This window comes from Labeo rohita, chromosome 15 (genome assembly GCF_022985175.1).
Source record: "Labeo rohita strain BAU-BD-2019 chromosome 15, IGBB_LRoh.1.0, whole genome shotgun sequence".
NCBI classification, from domain to species: Eukaryota; Metazoa; Chordata; class Actinopteri; order Cypriniformes; family Cyprinidae; genus Labeo; species Labeo rohita.
This window is the reverse complement of record NC_066883.1, coordinates 22,128,637-22,149,924: the sequence shown is the minus strand read 5'-3', so window position 1 is coordinate 22,149,924 and position 21,288 is coordinate 22,128,637. Positions and strand designations below refer to the sequence as shown.

At 36.6% G+C, this 21,288-nt stretch overlaps 1 protein-coding gene across 3 annotated transcripts in view; it reads left to right on the top strand.

The window, feature by feature from the left end:
* The window catches only part of usp32 (ubiquitin specific peptidase 32), a 57,319-nt gene that overhangs the window by 642 nt on the left and 35,389 nt on the right, over nt 1–21,288 (top strand). For all 3 annotated transcript variants that reach the window (XM_051129426.1, XM_051129427.1, XM_051129424.1), the window contains exons 2-5: nt 12,015–12,142; nt 18,588–18,693; nt 19,175–19,293; nt 20,675–20,834. In XM_051129426.1, the coding sequence (XP_050985383.1) occupies nt 12,015–12,142; nt 18,588–18,693; nt 19,175–19,293; nt 20,675–20,834 (513 nt within the window). The remainder of the gene's footprint in view (nt 1–12,014; nt 12,143–18,587; nt 18,694–19,174; nt 19,294–20,674; nt 20,835–21,288) is intronic.

Sequence of the window (21,288 nt, the reverse complement as noted above, 5' to 3'; positions counted from 1 at the left end):
ACAGATTTCACTAATCTGTCAACATTTCAAAACACCCCCATGATATTTATCATGTACCCTATCGCACTCTATCAGCTCTCTCTTCCTAAAAAGAGAGTGGAAGTGCTTGTCTTGACACATTGCAAATCTGATTTTTGCACTTGCTACTGATCACTGCATTTCCACCCCTTTACCTTCGGTTAACATTATGACATTTGGTGTCATTTAAGGCCAGTTTTTTACTTTCAGAGGGAAGTTGATGTTCGTCAAGAATGATTAAGTAAATGAGAAATCATTTTAGTCTTGAGACGTTTTTAATAAAGGTCTTTTGGCAAGTTAATGACAGCTCCTATCAGCTGTGAAGTGTGTCTTTAACCAAGCATGTAAACAAATATTTAAAGGGATAGTTCACCCAAAAATCCTGTCGTTCACTCAGCCTTTTTTTTATTCCAAACCTGTTTGACTTTATCTGTATTTTGAGAAATGTCTATATTGTGGAAACCAGTGAGTACTGAAATCGTCAACATTCTTCAAACAGGTTTGGAACGACATAGGGGTCAGTAAATGATGCCAAAATGCGTTTAATACTGACAGGAAACAAATCAAATCTAAATATTAAAGGGGAACCTGAACTGTCTTTGGTGGTAACCACCATCGCACTTTCATTTTAAGTGATATTTGAATGTGTTGACACATTAAGGTGAGCCATGTTTATTGTTTATTGGCAAATTTCATGGGTAATGTTTAGTCAACAGTATTTGTAAACACAGATTTTCTGTGTTGACAATCAGATAGCTACTTGGTTTGAAAGTTACTTTTGAGTGAACTGTTTCACTACATTATTGACAGCAGACCCCATATTTGCCCATAAAAATGTGCAGAAATATTATAAATGAGACCTCACGTTTAGATTGCAAAATGGCATGTAAATTCACTGACATGTCATAAACATTACGTTGCATTTGCTTTCTCAATACCAAGGCTGTGCGTCTGGGTTCTGTTTAAGATTGTGTAAGCGAGGATGTATTTTGAGCATCACATTTTTAGACTGGATATGTGTTGTTTATGTTAGTATACTCTTGAATTTTTCTGGCAGTCATAATCACATATAATCGTAACCGCTCCAATGACCTGACCACAAGTTTGGTTTCAGGTTTCTGTGCGTTTATGATCCAATTTAGATTTGTGAAACTAAAATCTGGATGTTTGTGTAGTCTTATGCTGACAGTTCTTGATGCTGGTGTGTTTATGTGTGTCTAGTGATGGGGGTGTTGAGAGCAGATGCTGGCACCTGAGATAGAGTGCGTCAGCACTGCTTATCTTTCCACACCTTCATGAATAAGCAGAATTTAGCTGTTGCTTTGCATAGGCATTATTTGCATCTTTGTTTCTCTTACCAGGAAACCACAGGCCAGGATTTACATTCTGGCCAAACCTATTACAGCTACAGAGGAATTTCATTGCTTTTTTTCTGTTGACATAATTGCTGATCTAATGATTTACAAGTTAAATAACGCGGCTCGTGAGTCACCTGAGAGTGTTGAAAGGTTAAAGGATTGTGTGATTTTTATCCTACAGCACTGTGTGTGTGTGCCTTGATGTGTGCACGTGTGTGTTGGTGGGGAGAGGGAGTTAGCTGGCCCTGAGCCCGTTAGTAGAGGTAGAATTACTCTAATTGTTCCAGCTGCACACACACTGTGGTGGCACATTTATTGCAGCTTTTTGTGCCATGCTGCCCAATAGCCAATGTTGCTGACATCACTTTTCACAATAATGTAGTGTTTAGAGGGAATGGCACTTACATTAGCATTTTATTGTTTGTTTTATTAATGGCTTGTTCTTTGTCATGTAATAGGTTTTCTTAAATTTGTTGTTGTGTATTATATATTATAATGAAATAATATCCAGGGCACCATTAAAGGGATCGTTCACCCAAAAAATGAAATTCTGTCATTAATTATTCTCCCTCATGCTGTTCCAAAACTGTAAGACCTTTATTGCCTGAACAACAACAAAAAAAGCATAAATTAGTTGACCTCAATAAGAGTAGGATTAGTTGAGCTTCATGACCTGTCCCAACATTTTTCATTAATGTCATAAAATTGTATTATGTTTGTGTTTATAGGCCAAAATGTTATAGCCTTGTAAATTCGTAAACGCTTTTCCTGGAAAATGATGACATTTTGAATCTATTCAGACTGTTGCTTCCATGACTATTGCAAATCATTCTTTTAATTTCCAGAAATATATTACTTCAATGTCTACTCAGCAGAATTTGATCAATTTCAAAACACTGATTTTCAAAACATCACATAAACCTAAATATATGTATATGGGTCATTTTACAGAATTGGTGTAAACTGCTGTCCCACAACCAAAAGATGTTAAATGTGTTCAAAACTATAAAAAATCTGTGTATAACATTAAAGGCTGTCACTACCGAACACAAAAATGTTGAGTATTTAATATGTTTTAGTATGTGGGATAAAATTCTGTAATGTAATGTAGACGCTACTAAAACATTACTGTCACTGCCGAAAATGTGCTGTCACAACCGAAACATGGGATGTTTTGTCAAAAATAAAGTGCACTGAATTATCAGCTGTTATGATAGATAGAAAGATGTTATAATAGTTTTTGGTTTAATCTATCTCTATCTATTCAAACTAATGAATCCTTAATTTTGAAATCAATATGATCAACTTTCTGCCTTTTACAAAGAAAAATTGGATTCAAAATACAACAAATCTCGTAAATCACACTTGAAATATTGTTAAAATTGTAGTTGTTATTGATTTAGCTCTGAAAGCTTTTTTAAAGCTTTTAATTTAAAATATATATATATATTTACAAGTACGGGCCTAAGAAATCTGTTTTTTTTTTTTTTTTCAAATTCAGTTTAGTAAATTTCTCTGGACTCTTTTTTTTTTTTTCTTTTTTTTTTTAAGGTTAAATTACATTTTAGTAATCAAAATGTAATGTGTAATTAATTACAATGATTAAACTTATACAATTTAACATCAATTTATTAAAAGTTTAACAAAGATTACATGTTTAGGGGCCTATAAAAGTTTTGTTACCAAATTCTATTCAACCATGTCTAATTATTTAAATGCATAATAATGTAATTTTAATTTTTTAATTTATTGAAGTTTATTTTTACAAAATGTTTACAATATTTAAATTTTTTTGGTTATCAAATGAAGGCATAAAGTATTCATTTAATTTATCTTTTAATCAAATGAAAATTATTTTTGGGCGAACAACTAAAACATGAAAGAAATACTGTGTGATTATTCCTTAAAAAAAATAAAGTTGTATCAATTTTAGTAATAATGGTAGCAGTATTATTATGTACATTCATCTAAACAATAGTAATGTATGTCTTCAAATTAAACCAAACTGTTATTTTGACAGGTTGCAATGAATACCTTTACATTTCTTTTTTTTTTTTTCTTTTTTTTTTTTTAAGATTTATTTTTGGCCTTTTTGGCTTTATTAAGATAGGACAGATCATAGCTGACAGGAAGCAAAGTGGGAGAGAGAGAAGGGGGCGGGATTGGGAAAGGTCCTCGAGCTGGGATTCAAACTCAGGACGCCTGTAGCGCAGCTGCGCTGTATGTCAGCCCGCTGCACACAGGGCTATCGGCGCCGACAATACCTTTACATATCTGTGTGTATATGATATGACAATAGTTTCTCTCAAAAGAAACGCTATAATGCTCATGAAGAAACTTCAGAGCATTTCTGGAAACACTGTTCATGTATTTATGTCCTCATTTGGCGTGATGGCAGACACTGAAATCACAGCGAGCATCATGCGCACTGCAGTCTGTGTGTAACTTAGTAAACAAAACTGTGCGTTTGCACTATTCACACACACAGAGACACGCAGAACATGAATGATTCATATTTAAATAGTCTTTTTGCTCAATATTTAGAGGTAGTAGTCCATATCACGATTTGATTTGTGTAATGACCTACTTTTGATTAATTCATCCAAACTTTGACAAATTCCATGACATTCAATTTCCACGTTATACAGTAAATTCAGTTTTTATGAATAGACTCTGTGATTCTGTCCGTCTTTTCCGCATTGCCGAAATCATAGGGCCCTATACAAGGAAGATATAAGCCAACTCTTAACAGATCAGTATAACCCTTTTTATTAAATTATATGTTATTGTGTTTCGGTAGTGACAAATTTGGGACCTGTCAATTTGAAAGGACAGCTATTCCAAAAATTTCTGAATATACAAAAACATACAAAATTTGTGGAAAAGGCACAATGTTTCCAACTCTGACTTTGAACCAATTCTGTAGAATGGCCCATACAGCATAAAACACATACATGGTAAGAAACAGTGAAAAGTGATCTGTTGTCTTCATTTATTAGTACTCCTGAAAAGGTGTGGAAACATTTATAATGTGCTCAGGTCTTTTGAATATGAGGGTTTCAGTCCAGTGCTCATCCTCAAAGGTTTTCAGTGGCTTTCCTCCAGGACTGAACATTCAATACTGTTCTGTATTACAGTGGAGTTTCTAGTGTCTCAACCCTGTCGTCTGCAGCTCCCAGACATACACTGAGCCCAGGCATTCCCTTGTCAGCCTGACTGAGAGAGTCTCCTCTGAGATTCCAGGCCATCGAATCCATCTGAGATAATTAAGTCTCGTCTTCAGGAATTCATGTTTATTTATGCTGCTTACCTATAAGGGTCGGGCGTCTCATTTGCACTCAGATCGTCCTTGGAGTCCTCTGTCTCGAATGTAAGGTTGCCACCACCTACAGACCTACATCGAAACAGCTTACTGGGAACTCAAAGTAGGTCATGTTTCTGGGTAGTAGCGCACTGAAATTAGTTTTACTGTAGGATACAGTCAGTGTATCCTGCAGGCTTCCATCAGTAACTCAGAGCATTATGGATCTAGCTGTCTCTCCTCTGAGGGGAAGCACTCTGACTGGACGAGGAAAGGGAAAATCAAAGAGGCTGTGAAAGCTTTAGCAGTCTGTTGCTGTGCTATTTCAAAGAGAGGACCTGTCACTGAATTCCCCAGTGCAAGACGATATTTGCATTTCCTCGTTTCTTTTTCATCGCGTTAACACGAACGCACTTAATGTGTTACGTGTGTGCGTGTGTTTTTTTTTTCTTCTTTTTAAATGTTATTTTGTAGAAGAGTTTAAACACTAATTCAGTCAAGTGTATTGTAAAGGTAGACAGTGTTATTGGAGAATAATTAAGGCTGTGAATCAGAGAATATACTTTGCTTTACTGTAGGAATTATAGCTCATAAAAAGGAAAACTTTAACTAGCCCTTGTAAGAAAGTGTATTTTGTAAAATCAGTGATCTAGATTTTACATTAGGACTGTCACGATTTCTTAGTTCAAATGGAGTACTCAGTTTAAAAAAAAAAAACCCTCACCTGCAGTTTACCAGAGTAACTGACAAAATACCAGAAGTGACAAATTCAACAGACAAGAATCCATGAAACACACTGTCAGACCATTTTCCAAGGCTGCATGATATAATAAACCCATCTGATGCTATTGTAAATTCATAAACGCTATGATTAAATTATTTACATGCATGTAGGTTACGTACATGCGCCTCAGAGCAGCTCCTTTCACAATAAATTCTGCTTTACATAAACAGTTATCATTTACATCTGTGGACTGTCTCAAACTCCATCTCTGCATATAACTGTGAGTTGTTGTTTTTTTTAGAACATTCATATGGAAATGCAACGTGTGCCATTTCATTTGTACGGTAGATCATTTATAAACACAGGAGATTACATCATCATCTTTCTCAATATGCTAACTGTTTATTGCGATTTCAAAATAATATTTTAAACCCTCACTCTAGAGTTTAAAAGTTTTGATGTCCACATATTTTAAGAAATTACAGTGGTTGCAGCATTTCTGTCATAAAGAAATGACTAAATATTAAAGATTAAGTGGACATTTGAATTAAATGTTGTTTAGTCAATATTAAACAAGGAAAAGATTGCACTGTAAAGTGTAAAAACACTCGTCAGGCATTTGGCACCCTCTGCTAATAATGCATAATGTACATTAGTTCTGTTGTGTAAAATAAATTATGCATTTTAACAGATTTGTTCAATAAAACCATATGATTATTTGCTTTTGATACTTTATTTGAACTCATTTTTATTGCCTCATTTCTATTATATATATTATGTCATTTTAAAGACTATTTTTGCTTGGGTGTATTTTTAATACCACAAAAAAATAATCGTAATAATCCGATTACTCGATTAAAGGAGAACTCCACTTCCAGAACAACAATTCACAAATAATTTACTCACCCCGTTGTCATCCAAGATGTTCATGTCTTTCTTTCTTCAGTCGTTTTTGAGGAAAGCATTTTTCTCCATATAATGGACTTCATTGGTGCCCCGATTTTGAACTTCCAAAATGTAGTTTAAATGCAGCTTCAAAGGGCTCTAAACAATCCCAGCCGAGGAAGAAGGGTCTTGTCTAGTGAAACGATCGGTCGTTTTTTTCTGAAAATAAAAATTTGTATACTTTTTAAGCACAAAAGCTGTGTAGCACAGGCTCTGGGATGCGTGTTTACATACTATTGAATCATGTCGAAAGGTCACACGGAACGTAGGCGAAACCACAGACCCAGTGTTTACAAAGCGAATGCAAAGACTAAGAAATGAAAAATCGTTCAAGAACGACCCGTGGAAGTGCAATCCAGAGCATGTGCTACACTGCTTTTGTGCTTAAAAATATACAATTTTTTTATTTTTCGAAAAAAATGGCCGATTGTTTCGCTAGATAAGACCCTTCTTCCTCGGCTGGGATTGTTTAGAGCCCTTTAAAGCTGTATTTAAACTGCATTTTGGAAGTTCAAATTCGGGGCACCAATGAAGTCCATTATATGCAGAAAAGTCCTGAAATGTTTTCCTCAAAAACCATAATTTCTTTACGACCAAGGACAGAAAGACATGAACGTCTTGGATGCCAAGGTGGTGAGTAAATTATTTGTAAATTATTGTTCTGGAAGTGGAGTTCTCCTTCAATCATCTGAATAATCGACTGATTACTCCATTACATAAATAATCATTACTGACAGTTCTGTTTTCCATACTGAGTATTTTTTTATGTGTTTTTTTTTTTTATATTGATATACATTACAGCAATTATTCTGAAAATTTAGTTAACAGATTCCAATGTTTCATCTTTTTCATTAACGTTTTTAAAGCTGCATTGTTGTCTCCCAAGAGAAGCCGTCTTATAGTTTGCGGATATTACTTTGGCACCTTTGAGAGAGTAATTGGAGAATTGCTAAATAGAATCTGCTTAATTGTCTTATAATTACCTCAAAAACTGGTCAGGAGTTCTTTTTGCACATGCACAGAAAATATCTGCAGCACTTGCGTTGACAATATCATCGGAACATCTGGCGCCATGATTGTGTTTATGAATTTGGGATGTTGTTCACCTCATCTGATGCTTTTCTTCTACAGAATAATTACACGCCCTCCAGGTCTATTAAAATGCCTGCGGAGAGCCTGCAGAGATTTATTAGTGCGCATCTGCTGACCTGTCGACTTTAAAACATCTGATGCAATGGTCTATTCCACGGCCGTGTCTGTGCATTCTGTATCACGTGAAGAAAAAGATACCTCAATGACCAACCTCACCTTGTGACCTAGTGTCTTTTCCTATAGTTAGTTTGTGACCTGGCTGGGAGAACAAAGTAATTTGGGGATTAAAGGTTTTCTCCCGCTTAGTAAAAAAAAATCAACCTCCTTTAGTCTTAAGGAATTTTTATGACCCTCAGAGCTCTAAACTGTTTTCTCAGGCAGTGTTTTATGGTTCACCCCATGTCACGTCCAAGAATATGCAGTCTGTTTCCTGTCGTCATATCTTCGCAGCACAAAATACCCATGTCTTCCTGGTATTATGAAGACTGTGACATGACTATTGAGTAAATATTCTCTGCTTAGTTGTGGAGTGATATATTGGCATAACTGATTACTCAGCTGATTTGGTTGTATTGAGACCAATAACATTACCGAGTCTATAAGAAATGTCAAATAGCTCATGTAAATCTCAGACTGTGGGAAGTGTCTTTCATTCTTTGAAATTAAATTTTATTTAAATTTCAGTTAATCAAAACTTTTCCTTAACATTCACTTCATTTGAAATAGTTCTGCCATGTGCTATTGGACGTAGTCTTGAATGTCAACTACTTGTATAGGATGTAAACAGTGTTTCTTTCCATTGACTCATTGGAAAAACCAGTTTGGTGCTTTGGAAATAAAGATAAAGATCAAGATAAAATAAAAATCTTGGTATTTTTCTTTAGTGATTTTATGCCCAAAAAATTGTCCTTAACATCCTGAGCCAGAGAATTCTATCTCAGAGATGAAAATGCTCTTTTTAACTCCCTTTCCGAAGCCAAGCATTGTGTGTATGAATGTGATTCACCCTCATATGCATCTCTTCAGATTCTTGATACAGCTCACAGGCTTCATGAAGCTTTTTAATGACAGTATTCCAGCTCAAAGCCTCACTTTTGTGCCGAAATTGTTCTTTAACAAGATTCCGTAATCATAATCATTTTCGCTATCATTGAAGTCACATCACAATGACATGCGCACATATGCTAATCACTGATCAACCAGTCAGATTTAACCTTAGACTCAACCTCGTCGCCATACAGCTGAGAAAACAAGGCACAGGTATGAGGATTAGAAGAGGGAATTTGAACACTTTTTGTCAGGTTTTGTGGAAATGCATAGATTTACTTTTTGTGGCAGTATATTTTTACATTTCAAATGATCAAATTAACTCATTCACTGCTAGCATTTAAAAAAAAAAAAAAGTTGCCAGCCACCACCGATATTTTTGATCATTTTCACTAAAATTTGATGGCCCCCAGTATATTTTCTTGTATGAATATCTGAAGATCTTTTATTCTAGCTTTAAGAATTTTTTTTTTTTTTTTTATCAACACCTGAATGTTAGTAAGCAGTGTTTCCCTTAGGTTCACAGTTTTGGGGTGGGGTCAGGGTCAGGGGATGGATGGGGCAGGAGTGCCGGTACCCAACGGTATTTTTTTTGGGGTACTTTACTCTCTGTATAACACCAAAAATATTTATTCCAGTGTAAAAACTCTCAATTTCAACATTTTGAACAATAGGGTTCTACAATCCTTTTCTTTCTTTTTTTTTTTTTTCCAAAAAAGTTTGTTTAAATTTTTCTGATAATCAAATGAAGGCATTAAACATGTATTTGTTTTTATTCAATTGAAAATGAAACCTTTTATATTTTGGCAAACAAACAGAGGTTGCTGTGAAGTTTCGGTGTGTGTACAGTTTGATATGATGCTAGTATGATATGATTCTAGTTTCATTTCATCATAAAATGAGGTGCAGAGGCTGAAAATCACCACAAGCCTCACGTGTGCTTCAGTATTTGTGTAGTAAACAAAACCGTGTTTCCGCTATTCATACATGCAGAGCCAAGCGGAACATGCAGGATGTATATCTAAACCATCTTTTTGGTTTTTAATATTCATGGACATTAGTCCATATCGTGATTCGAATTAAGTGACAGACCCAATTTTGATTTATTCATCCAAAAATTTCTGCGCTGTAGAGTAAATTTCGTTTTTATGAATGGACTCCGCGTTTTCGTGGATTTTGTAGATGCGCGCCCATGTAGAGACAGAAATGACATGCCGTCGTGTGCATAATGTAAATAACATAAGACCATTTAGTTTGTTTAATAAAAGAACAAGATATAGACCTGTTCTATAGGAAAGGTAACCTTAAATGACTTTTGTTGTGATCTGGCGCTATATCGAAAAGAAAATGAAATAAAATTAACTTGCCCTTAAAGGGGGGGCGGCCGTCCCTCCCTAATATAATGGCAGGGGAAACACTGCTAAGTTTCATTTTTAAAAAAGCAACATTTTGAGCAAAAAGCTGAGAAAAACACATTTTTATCAAATACTGCATCTGGATCATATTCAGTACGATGGTCAAAGCAAAGATACTGTACGTGACTTCCATCAGCACCCCCAAAGCTTCACAGAGTCCTTTACCACATCCTGGATCAACAGTTTGCTCTGTAACATTAGGCAGTTTTCATTTATTTGCTGTTTGTTGATGATGATCGCATTTTTTCAAATGCATCTGCTTACATATGAGATTGCTCGTTTTTGCGTCTTCCTTGTCTGTGTTTTTGATTGGGAGACTCTGGACTCATTCAGGAGATGTGTAATAGCACCCTATCATCCCTAATAGTGAAAATGTGGAAACCTAGAAAATGATGTGTTTGGCTAGGAAGCATTGTCTCATAAATAACAAAAAATTCTGTGTTTGGTGGGGGAGATAAATCTTGAACGCCCCAACTTTCATCCTGCCTTGATTGTGTAAGTGACAAGTGATTCTCATTAACTAGTTCTTTTTAATAAATTTAAACATACAGTTCGGCTAGTTTAGTCCGATTGGGAACAAGTGATTCTGATGAGTTATAGGCCTAGGTTTGAACCAGTTTAAATCATTTTTGTCACTGAATGAACTCACTGAATCAGTAGATGCGGTTGTTAAATCAGCATCTGATTCAGTGAACCACAGGTCATCATTAATTTCAATGACATCTGTTTTAAAATTACACAAGATTTATTTAAGATTTGTAAAATTTAAGTTGTTATCATTGCTGTTTGTTCATAAAAATCTGTATGCACATTTGCAACCAGTTTTTAATAAAATAAAAAAAAATGTTTTAGTTAAAAACAACAACAACAAAACAAAGGGCAGGAAAGGCTCAGCTCCATACTGTGACAACTCCACTGAGTCATCAGTGAACATCATTCCTCAAATGCTTTGAACAGAGGGGCTTTTTTGGGGTCATAGTCACTCTGCTTCAATGATATGCTAACAACTACTACAATAGAGTGGCTTTTGTGGCTTTTATTTGTAGTGTATGTACCGGATAAATCCAAGCGTTCTCAAAAGTATGGTTCAGCAATAAATTTAAATTCTGTCATCGTTTACTTACCCTCATGTTGTTCCAAGCCTTAATGATTTTCTACTGTTGAACTCAAAATTAGATATTTTGATGAAAAATGTTGGTAACAGCTGCCTGTAGCCATTTTTTCCATCTTCAAACAACTTGGAACAACTTCATTTTAAGTAAATGACAACAATATTAATTTTTAGGTGAACTGTCCTTTAAAGTCCACTTGGATGTCTCTATTAACAATATTTCAAAGTCTGTTCTGTCAGAAAGCATTTCTGGAAATATCCCATTTGCAGAAAGCATTGTGTTTTGGCCCTCTACTCTTGGCCCTGACCCTGTTATTGATGGTCAGAACAGTGTTGTGGTTTATGAGCAGGTCTGTGATGTATTGTGCTAGGCAGTACAAGGCTATGAGTGGTGAGAAGCAGCAGTGGTCTCCTGTAAGTGTCTGGGTTAAATACAGGCTGCAGAGGCGGTGATGTTTTAAAAGGGATGAGTGTGTGTGAGAGAGAGGGAGAGAGATGAAAGAGTACTGGCTGTAGTCCCTCTCTGCCATCATAACTCAACGTGCTTTGAGCTAGAGGAGAGAAATGTGCAAAGATGGCATTGACTTTGACTTATAGGAAGTTTGCTCAGCAGTCAGAGCTACCTTTCTCAGGCCCAAGGCCCATTCGCATCAAAATGATGTTTTAGCATGGAAAAACAGCAGTAAATGAATTAATGAACCGCTTGGTGCCAGTTCAGAAATATCATGCTGTTCAAAGTTGCTTCTTTTGTAATATTACATACAATTCTATCAGATATTCAGACATTGTTTTTCAGAGAATGAGGAATATTTAGTATTTAACTGTGAGTATTAAGCATAATTTAATACCACATACTAAACAAGACATCAAACGTCAGAACAGACCTTTAGACAATAAGTCGCTCTCCGTAATATTATGTGTAAACCTCTTTTTGAAGTCATTTTTATTGATAACCACCTCATATCCTGTACAGCTGTTTGACAACCTCCTACTGTGTTCACAGTTACCGATGTGGAGCTCAAACGTCTGCGAGATGCCTTCAAGAGGACCAGTGGCCTGTCTGTCTATATGACCCAGCAATGCTTCTACAGGGAAGTACTGGGCGATGGAGTTCCTCCAAAGGTTGCAGAGGTTAGTTAAGCTTTGACACAACATAAACATCATCAAAACACCACACATCATCATAGTCTCTCTCCAGCCGCCCACTGCTTGTTTCAGTGCTGTTTCTTCATGTTTTAACAGTTCTGTGATAGATTAGTCTGTTCCCCTTGTTTATTTTCTGACAGGCTACAAGTGGTACATGTTCGTTTGATAGTTGGATGAATTTAGAGTATATTTTCTGCTTTATTTACAACATGCAGTTCCCCATTGTTGATTTGGTGTTCTTTGCATGGGTGTTGTTTAACTAAGCTATTTCCCTATTCGTGTGTAGTTTAGTTTTGGTTTGCTGATGCTTCAAATACTCACAGTCATGTGGTTACCAATTGTAACCCAGAGAAGCACTAACTGAAAGGTGGGACTTTATGGTAAAACATTCTCACACATCATCGGCTGACATTTAAAGACTTCCCCGTGACCTGACCGCAGTAACCGTGAGTTCGTGTTGCCCTCTCTACCTGCCTCCTGTAACTTTACAGTCTGTTCTCTGCTAGATGAATCATACAGAGATCCCCCTCTATTTCAGTAGAAACCTCACTGGTCCATACTTTCTTCTTGTTGTCATAGGAACTAGTATTTGCAGGCCAGCCTGGCTAGTTATTTTCGGCTTGTTTCTGCGTGGCTCTCGGCCAGTTTTATTGTGAATAATGCATCGGATCAATACTCTAAAAGCGCTTTATGAGGGGGGGCATATCTCTTTGACGTTTTAGTCTCAATTAAAAGAAGTCCTTAAAACTCATGGAGGCCTTTAGCAGGACTTGACTCTACAGTCGTGAATCTTTCGGCAGGTATTGTTATGAACTCTCACTCTTGGCTGCAGTCCAAGGAAATTCTTTTAGCAGAATAAAGCTGCCACTCATCCAAGAAAAACAGAAAAAGAAAAAGGGATGTAGTTACATGGTTATTTTTAGCTCTTTTCCCACAACCTTGTACTGTGTCTAATCCTGATTCTTGCCAGGCACCTTGCAATGCATTTATCAAGTGAATTTTTTGCTGAAGTGGTTCTTTCACATGTCACCTAGCACTGATTTCCAGACCATTTACTTGAACCAAAGGTGACATTTTCCTCACATTTTCACCTTGGAGATTCCATCACCTAGAGCTGCAACATTTCTGGATAAACTGAGAATCACAGTTTTTTGCTTAAAAAGGTGATGAGGAAATGAAGTCACCTCAACAAAATCAATATTTGATTTGCTTTTTGATTTTGCTATTTAAGTCAACGATTGTTTAAAAATTATAATATTGTTGGCTTAAAATGGACTGGAACACAGAATTATAGGCAAAATACAAGACAAATTACATACATACATATTAAAGTACCATTGATGCCAATATAGTAAGGAGAGTAAGGAGAGATGGCTGATAGGATGATGATGAATGATTTGCAGCATCTTATCTTGTAAAATGTGTGGTAAGTTGCGAATTTAACTGAAAAGTTGCAAAATTGGAAGTTGAAAAATTGGACCTTTCCCGATCCCACCCACTTCGCTTCCTGTCAAAACTACACTGTCCTATCTAAATAAAGGCATGAAAACACCAAAAAAAAAAGTTTTAATAATATTTTTTTTTTCTGCAATTAAGTGGTTAATTTGGCAACATGCAGGATTTATATTTAAACCCTCTTTTTGCGTATTAATATTTATGGACACTAGTCCATTTCACAATTTGAATTAAGTGACAGTCCTGCTTTTGATTTATTCCATTTCAGTGAATGGACTCTGCAATCCCGTCTGCGTTTTCTATTCAGTACACACAATTTTTCATGTTTAAGTCCACCGAAGTTAATCTACTCTCCTGTTAATTTTTTTGTTGTTGGAAAAAACAGCGGATTCTGCGTTATGATTGGTCAGATCACCTTTCATAATACCTTGACGACAGACTTGGCATTTAGAATGACCATAACAAAATTTCAGATACTGTGCAACAAGATCAGTCCGCTGGTTAGTCAGGTTATGCCGTCCCATAGCGCAAAGTCACTTGACGTATTTGATATGCATGGAGGAATGTATTAAGCAAATGCGCTTTCATTTTCCATTATTTGCATTCAGAAACCACCTTAAACGAGCATCAAAACTTTTTTGCAAATGAAGGGATTTTTTTTTTTTTTTTTTTTGGCCTTTCCATCACTCATATCTGATGCGATACTTCAAAATATGCATAAAAACGGGGTGATGGAAACAGCTTGTAGCTCCACCCTGTCTTACTATGCTTCAAAATCAATATTAATCACTTAACCTACATGCACCCACACATGCGTATGGATGGCTGCAGGTGACATCTTGCGCTGCGTCCATCATCGGTTGGCACAGACAGAAGGAACCCCGGGCACCCAGCTGCTCATTTCATCGCTGTGATAAGTGGGTCGCTTCCCCTGAACTCAGCTCGTAGCCAGTCAGCCAACACCTCATGCTGATCTTTAGCACCCAGCCTCATTAAATCGCTTGCAGCATCGCACACTTCCCCCCTTTATTCCTTCAACTTCCTGTCTGTGCATGTGTCAGCTTCTGGAATGCTCTAGTTGATCATTACCTCCACCTTCAGTTGCTCTGTGTTTGTATTACATCAAAGGGTAATGATTACATGCTACGGAAACGTGCTACATTATTCATCATGAATGCCGGTTTCAATAAGAATGGCTTGTGTGTTTGTATATAGTTTGCAGCTGTACAGTGTAGTTTCAGAAACAATTCTGTTACAGGAGCTTTAAATTTGTCCAGTAAATATGACATGCTGTCAGAGCAGAATACATACCACCCTCCAAGTCACATTAATGCAGTGACTTATGTGTGTAAACGGCACGCAAGGAGTGAATGGCTGCACACATTCCAATATCCACCCAGCAAAAGGTTATTAGATAAAGCTTTAGCAATTAAAATTATCAACTAAATGCCATATGTTAAGCTAGAGGCTTTGTGTACTGATTTCAACATAATGGTAAACTGTGCATTCCAGTCGAGTGCCGACAGCTCCTCCAAGCCTGAGCCTGAGTGCTGACATCCTCTCTGCCCTCTGGCCAAGACTGCAGCCAGCTTTACTCAGGCGAATCCACACAAAACTGAGGCCAGAGCGGTGGAGATGGATGACAACACAGTGTTCATTAACCAGACCTTAACTTCATTCAGACTTGCCAGCATGGACAAAATTAACACTCGCTGAGTGCCAACTATATGAATAGATTCTGGCGCAAACAGGATGGTTAGTTTACTATACATTTAGCTAGGAAACCAAATGGTCAGAGACATAAATTTATGTTATGTATTTTGTTTCTAATGGGAAAGTATTAACAGGATTTAAAAAAAATTAAATAACTGACATGGGAAAATTACGGCGGTTAAAGGTTCTATATTTCGGTTTCGATTGCTTTTCGATTGATTGTCCAGCCCTAACACGTATACTTAAGAAATATATGTGATGTATCAATTGTATATCAATATGAATATATACATGTATATATTTCTATGTATATGTATGTGTGTGTATTTATATATGCATAGAATTAAATTGGATGTGATTAGTCGTGATTAATCAATTTTAATCACGATTAATCAATTCAGTTCATTGCGTGACTCTAGCTTTTCCATCCAAAATTGCGAATTTAACTTGTGCACAGAATTGGAATGTTGCATAAAACATTTGCAAATAAGCATCCAACATCCATCCAAGTTTCCATCCAACGAGTCAAAGAGAACAAAATCGTCACTTCCTGATATACTGGTTCTAAATATCACTAAGAAAAGTAGGAGAAGCCACTGAATGTAGTCATTTTTATATGTATAAATTACTTGTGCCTCAGAGCATGCAGACAAAACGCAATAAATGCGATCATTGCTTTTTGGGGTGGATGCCTGCTGTTTGGGACCGCAGTATATTTTGACGACGGACTTTGCTCAGGCATTTAAGAATAAGCGTAACAACATTTCAGATGCTGTGCAACCAGATTTGTCCACTGGTTAGTCAGGTTATGCCATCCTATCACGCAAAGTCACATGACTTTTTTGGCAAATTTATTTGGCAAATGCATTTACGTCTCTTATTATTTGCATTCAAAAACCACCTTGAGCTAGCGTAAACTTTTTTTTGCAATTTAAGTTTTGTTTTGTTTTGTTTTTCCCAAAATGTGCCATTTCCCTTACTCATTTTTGATGCAATACTTTAAAATGTGCATAAAAACAGGGTGATGGAAACTGTCAACTATGAACCTTGTCTAAGTATGCTTTAAATATATACGTGTATGTACGTGTGTATTTATATATAGATATAATTAAATTGTATGTGATTAATCGTAATTTAATCGATTTGACAGTACTAATAAATAAGTTATGCTTAAAACAGAATAACTGGTCACTTGTAGGGCTGCAGGAAAACTGCTATGATACCGCAATCGCGAAAGGCCAGAGGGTGCTCTCGTGCGGAAACTCCAAATACGCAGAAGAAATCTAGGAAATCCCTATAGCGGTAGCTGAATAAACAGAAGATTTAACTGCTTCATTGATTCAACGTGACAATATATGATTTATCTGAGATCTTATTGTAATTATTATAATTTTCATTATAATAAAGTGTATAATAATGCAATGGTAATCAACATAGCCTTTATCAGTGCTTGGAATACTATAAATATGTTGCACGCTTTATTCTGTGTAAGAAGCCACATAATCTCACAGAAGCATTTATTTCGAACCCTCGACTGATGTTATGAAGTGAGTTTGAAGTAAAAACATGTTATTAAATGTGGTATTTTTACATGCTTTCAGAAGGAGCAGCATTTTCTACACAGAGCCGTAGTTCACTGAGAAGCTGCGCAAATTACTTTAATTTTCACAGAACGATTTCATAATGTCATTGATTATATTGCTTATATCATCTGCGATTATGAATGGGGGTTTGCGTAGGTTGTCAGTGAACTACAGCTCTGTGTAGTAAATGCTGCTCCATCTGAAAGCATACACGTTTTGATTTACTACTGATTACAGAACCGGCTTTACTGACATAATGCGCATGACAATCACAACCAATAGATTTCTGGAATTAAGTTATTTTTCACTCATACTGGTTTATTTACTTAAATTATGTATTTATTTACTTTTTGTTTATTTAACTGTTTTAATCTATAAATATGTTTTTAAATGTTTCAGTGTCAGAAGTTCCTTGACAGGTGGATAAGGGTAAAAAGTGAATTTTGGACTCTGCTCACCAGTGAGGCTGTAGTCTAACTTGTCAGTCAAGATTTGGACTTCGTCATGTTCAGTTTGACACAAGATTGATACCACAGGGAAGGTACCTGTCAATGTGTGGAAGTCCCAGCTTTTGACACCACCAACTTGCTCAGAATTACAGGAAACATTACAATGTTCTTGTGCTTTTTTTCCTAGTAAATGTTTGTCTTGTATGCCGCAGAGCGCTACACTGTGCAGTAGGCATCTGGGGGCGTGAAAATTTTAGTTATATGTGGCGTTAAGGGAAAGACATGGTGTCATACCAGGCATAAAAGTGAATTATGTCTGCGTGAGATGTCTCTGTGGAATAGAAATGATCAAAAACAGGAAGAAAAGTATTTTACTGGTGAGCCTCCTGCTGAGGCACATTTTGCAGGGATATTTTTTATACTGCAATACATTATATGTAACCCTGCAGTGCGGTTGGGAGAAAATGTAATGTTTTCTCTGTATTAAACTGAACATTGTCAACTGATTTATGGGGAGATATGTATCTACAGAGCATTATCATTAAAAGTCTGGATGTTTCTCTGAATCTCAGCGGAAATCAAAGGTCTGAGATAACAGCTAACACCAGGCTGTCTGTCTTAAGCGCCGAACACCAGTAGATTTAGTAATAGCATACTGATGGGAAGTAATGACCTTCTTTGTTGTGTAACTATAATGAAATTCAGAAGATACATGTTTTCTGTTTCATTTTGGTTGCTTTGTCCTGTAAATACCTGTAAAACATTATTCCAACTATGCTTAATGATAAATAATATATTTTTTTTTATTTAATTATTATTAGTAGTATTTATAAACTCAAATGAGTTTGTATTGTCATCCGTGTAATCTGTGTAGATCTCATTGTATGACATTTGCATAATCATTACATGCAATTCTATCTACTTTGCATCATTTCCTGTGTTCTTTAGAAAGGGCCATTCACACTGACTGACAATGCGCTAAATGTCTGAGCTGTTGTATTTCTAGAATCCTACTTGCATCAAGTATCTTCACTCCCATGGTAGTTGTTGCATCACTGATAATTTTGCATTAAGTTGAGTGCGATGGCAAAATCTAGCTCAGTGCCAGTAATCACTGACTCCTATAGCTGCAAAACTCTTATTAAAGTGTGAACAGACCTTAGGACAGTTAACTGCATTTAACACGCTAAATTTAATCTGCATCCTTTTTCCCTGTTTCATCGGTTGTAGGTGATCTACAACTCTTTTGGTGGCACATCTAAAGGGCTGCACTTCAACTACCTGATCGTTGGGCTGGTCCTATTAACAAGAGGACGCGATGAAGAGAAAGCCAAATGTAGGTTTACAGAGATCTTGCATGTTTTTCACTGTAATTAAATGCTCTACATATTTGTGCATGATGCATTGCAGATTAATTACTCTCTGTAGTAGCTTTATTTTCAGGATTTAAAGCATCACTTCTAAATAGCCTTATTCGGCCTTACAAAGTACGTGTGTATATTGTTTGTTTTGTACATCACAGGAGAAACCCGATTAATTCCATTTCAAACAGCCATCTAAACAAGCGCACCTGAGGCTCAGCATATTTAATTATCCAAATGTTATTTAGCTTTGTTTTGCACTGTGTTTCTTTAGTCAAGCTGGTAGCTGCATGGACACTTCACAGTCTCATATTCCCCGTAGATGCACTGTCTACTCTGGTGTGTGTCACGCTGTGTCCCTGACAGCTGTGATTGATGTGAGGGTGCGAGACACATTGCCTGCTAGACTCTGATAAGGTGTGTGTGTATTAACCAGCCTGTCCTCTGTATCCACAGACATCTTCAGCTTGTTCGCTAGTGATTCGGGGACCTATGTTGTCCGGGAGGATGTGGAGAACATGCTGCGTTCAGTGGATGGGGAGGTCCCGCCCTCTCTTAGGAAGTGCTTCACAGAGGTCAGTGCAGGACAGCTAAACTGTGTGATTTACCTCGGCCTCACTAGTCTTGTGACTTCTCAGACCAACCATCATGCTATTCAGTCACACAGTGTTTTTTTTTCCACAATAACCATAAGGTTAAATTTATATGGTTTTTAAGAATTTTTTCACCATAAATGAGTACATTTACATATACACAACTCGTATAGTTGAAGCACCACATTTTTCAGGTGTGTTTTTTATGTGGTTAGAAGAAATGCAATATGTCACAATCTGATATTTCACAAATTTATGGGATAGTTCACCCAAAAATGAAAATTACCCCATGATTTACTCACCCTCAAGCCATCCTAGGTGTATATGACTTTATTCTTTCAGACGAATATCAGAGTTACATTAATAAATGTCCTGGCTCTTCCAATCTTTATAATGGCAGTGAATGGGTGATGAGATTTTGGAGTCTAATAAAGTGCATCCATCCATCATAAAAAGTACTCCATATTGCGTCAGCACCATTTATAAAGCTTGGAAGAGCCAGGGCATTTTTCAGTATAACTCCAATTGTATTCGTCCGAAAGAAGATAGTCATATACACCTAGGATGGCTTGAGGGTGAGTAAATCATGGGGTAATTTTCATTTTTGGGTAAACTGTCTCTTTAGGTTACATAAATTAGACTGTTTGGATTGAAACATGCCTAAAGACACTACAAAGTGGTTTTTTGGCTTTCAAGTAAAGGTCTGGAGAAAGTGTAACATTTTCCCGCGGGACAGAGCCCAATGTGGTATTTGGTATTTGCTGACTGATAAATAGATTACATGGCTTTTTAATCCAATCTGTCAGAGCTGAGCGACTTACTTCATTGATGCCAAAATCTATATATACTGTATCTTTTGAACCATTTGCCCTGTTTAAACTTGTTTACAGAGAGAGCTTCCTTTGTATGATAGCCCTGCTCTAATCATAAGCTTAAAAGGTTGACAGTGCAAATGTTGCAGCTAGTAAGGTCACATAATATGCTTTGACATACATTCCCTCCTATTTCTATATTAGCTCTTTTTTGCGCTCTCTTCTCAGCCTTCGTTCTTCCTGCTGCAGCATCTCTTTCTTGATTTAAGGAAAAGCCACTACGAGCCAGCACTTTTGTTGGTTATCCCTTGGCAGCAGCTCTAAAACTCTCTTATCTCTTTACTCAACCCACTCACACGAATGTATCTGCATACAACAGAATTTAGTTCATATTACTAATGAGAAAGCTTCCCCTTCACTGCACAAGGGGAAGCAACTAAGGACACAGTCCAACTTCTCAATTCTCCAACCTTTTGTCATGCTCTTTATGTCGGTCATGGGTTCATTAGAGAATTGCACTCTTTACAGTGTTTCTGTCTGTTTCTGTCTAGGGAGAGAAGGTGAATTATGAGAAGTTTAAGAGCTGGCTTCTGCAGAATAAAGAAGCTTTTACGTTCTCCCGCTGGCTGCTGTCAGGTGGGGTGTGCGTCACGTTGACCGACGACAGCGACACACCCACTTTCTATCAAACCCTGGCAGGTGTCACACACTGTAAGTGTTACTCTTTTCTATGAGTTTTATCTGAATACCATCTCAGTACTCTCGGAGTACTTCCTCTCAATACGCTCTCGAAACCCTCTGTCTGTATTCTTTGAATACTCTCTCAAGTTCCAGAAGTGTTTTTCTCTTTTTTCTTCATGGTGATTAAAATGATTTTCAAAAGAGTTCTAAGCCTTGAACTAAACCAGCTGGCTTTGAGATTTAAAAAATGGTAAAAATACAGTAAAAGTAGTGATATTTTTTAATATTGAAGTTTAAAATAACTGTTTTCTATTTTAAAATGAAAATTCTCCCTCCTGTCGTTCCAAACCCATGAGACCTTTGTTTATCTTAGGAACACAAATCAAGATATTTTTGATGAAATTCAAGAGCTTTTTGATCCTGCATAGACTGCAACGCAGCTGACATGTTTAAGGCCCAGAAAGGTAGTAAGGACATTGTTAAA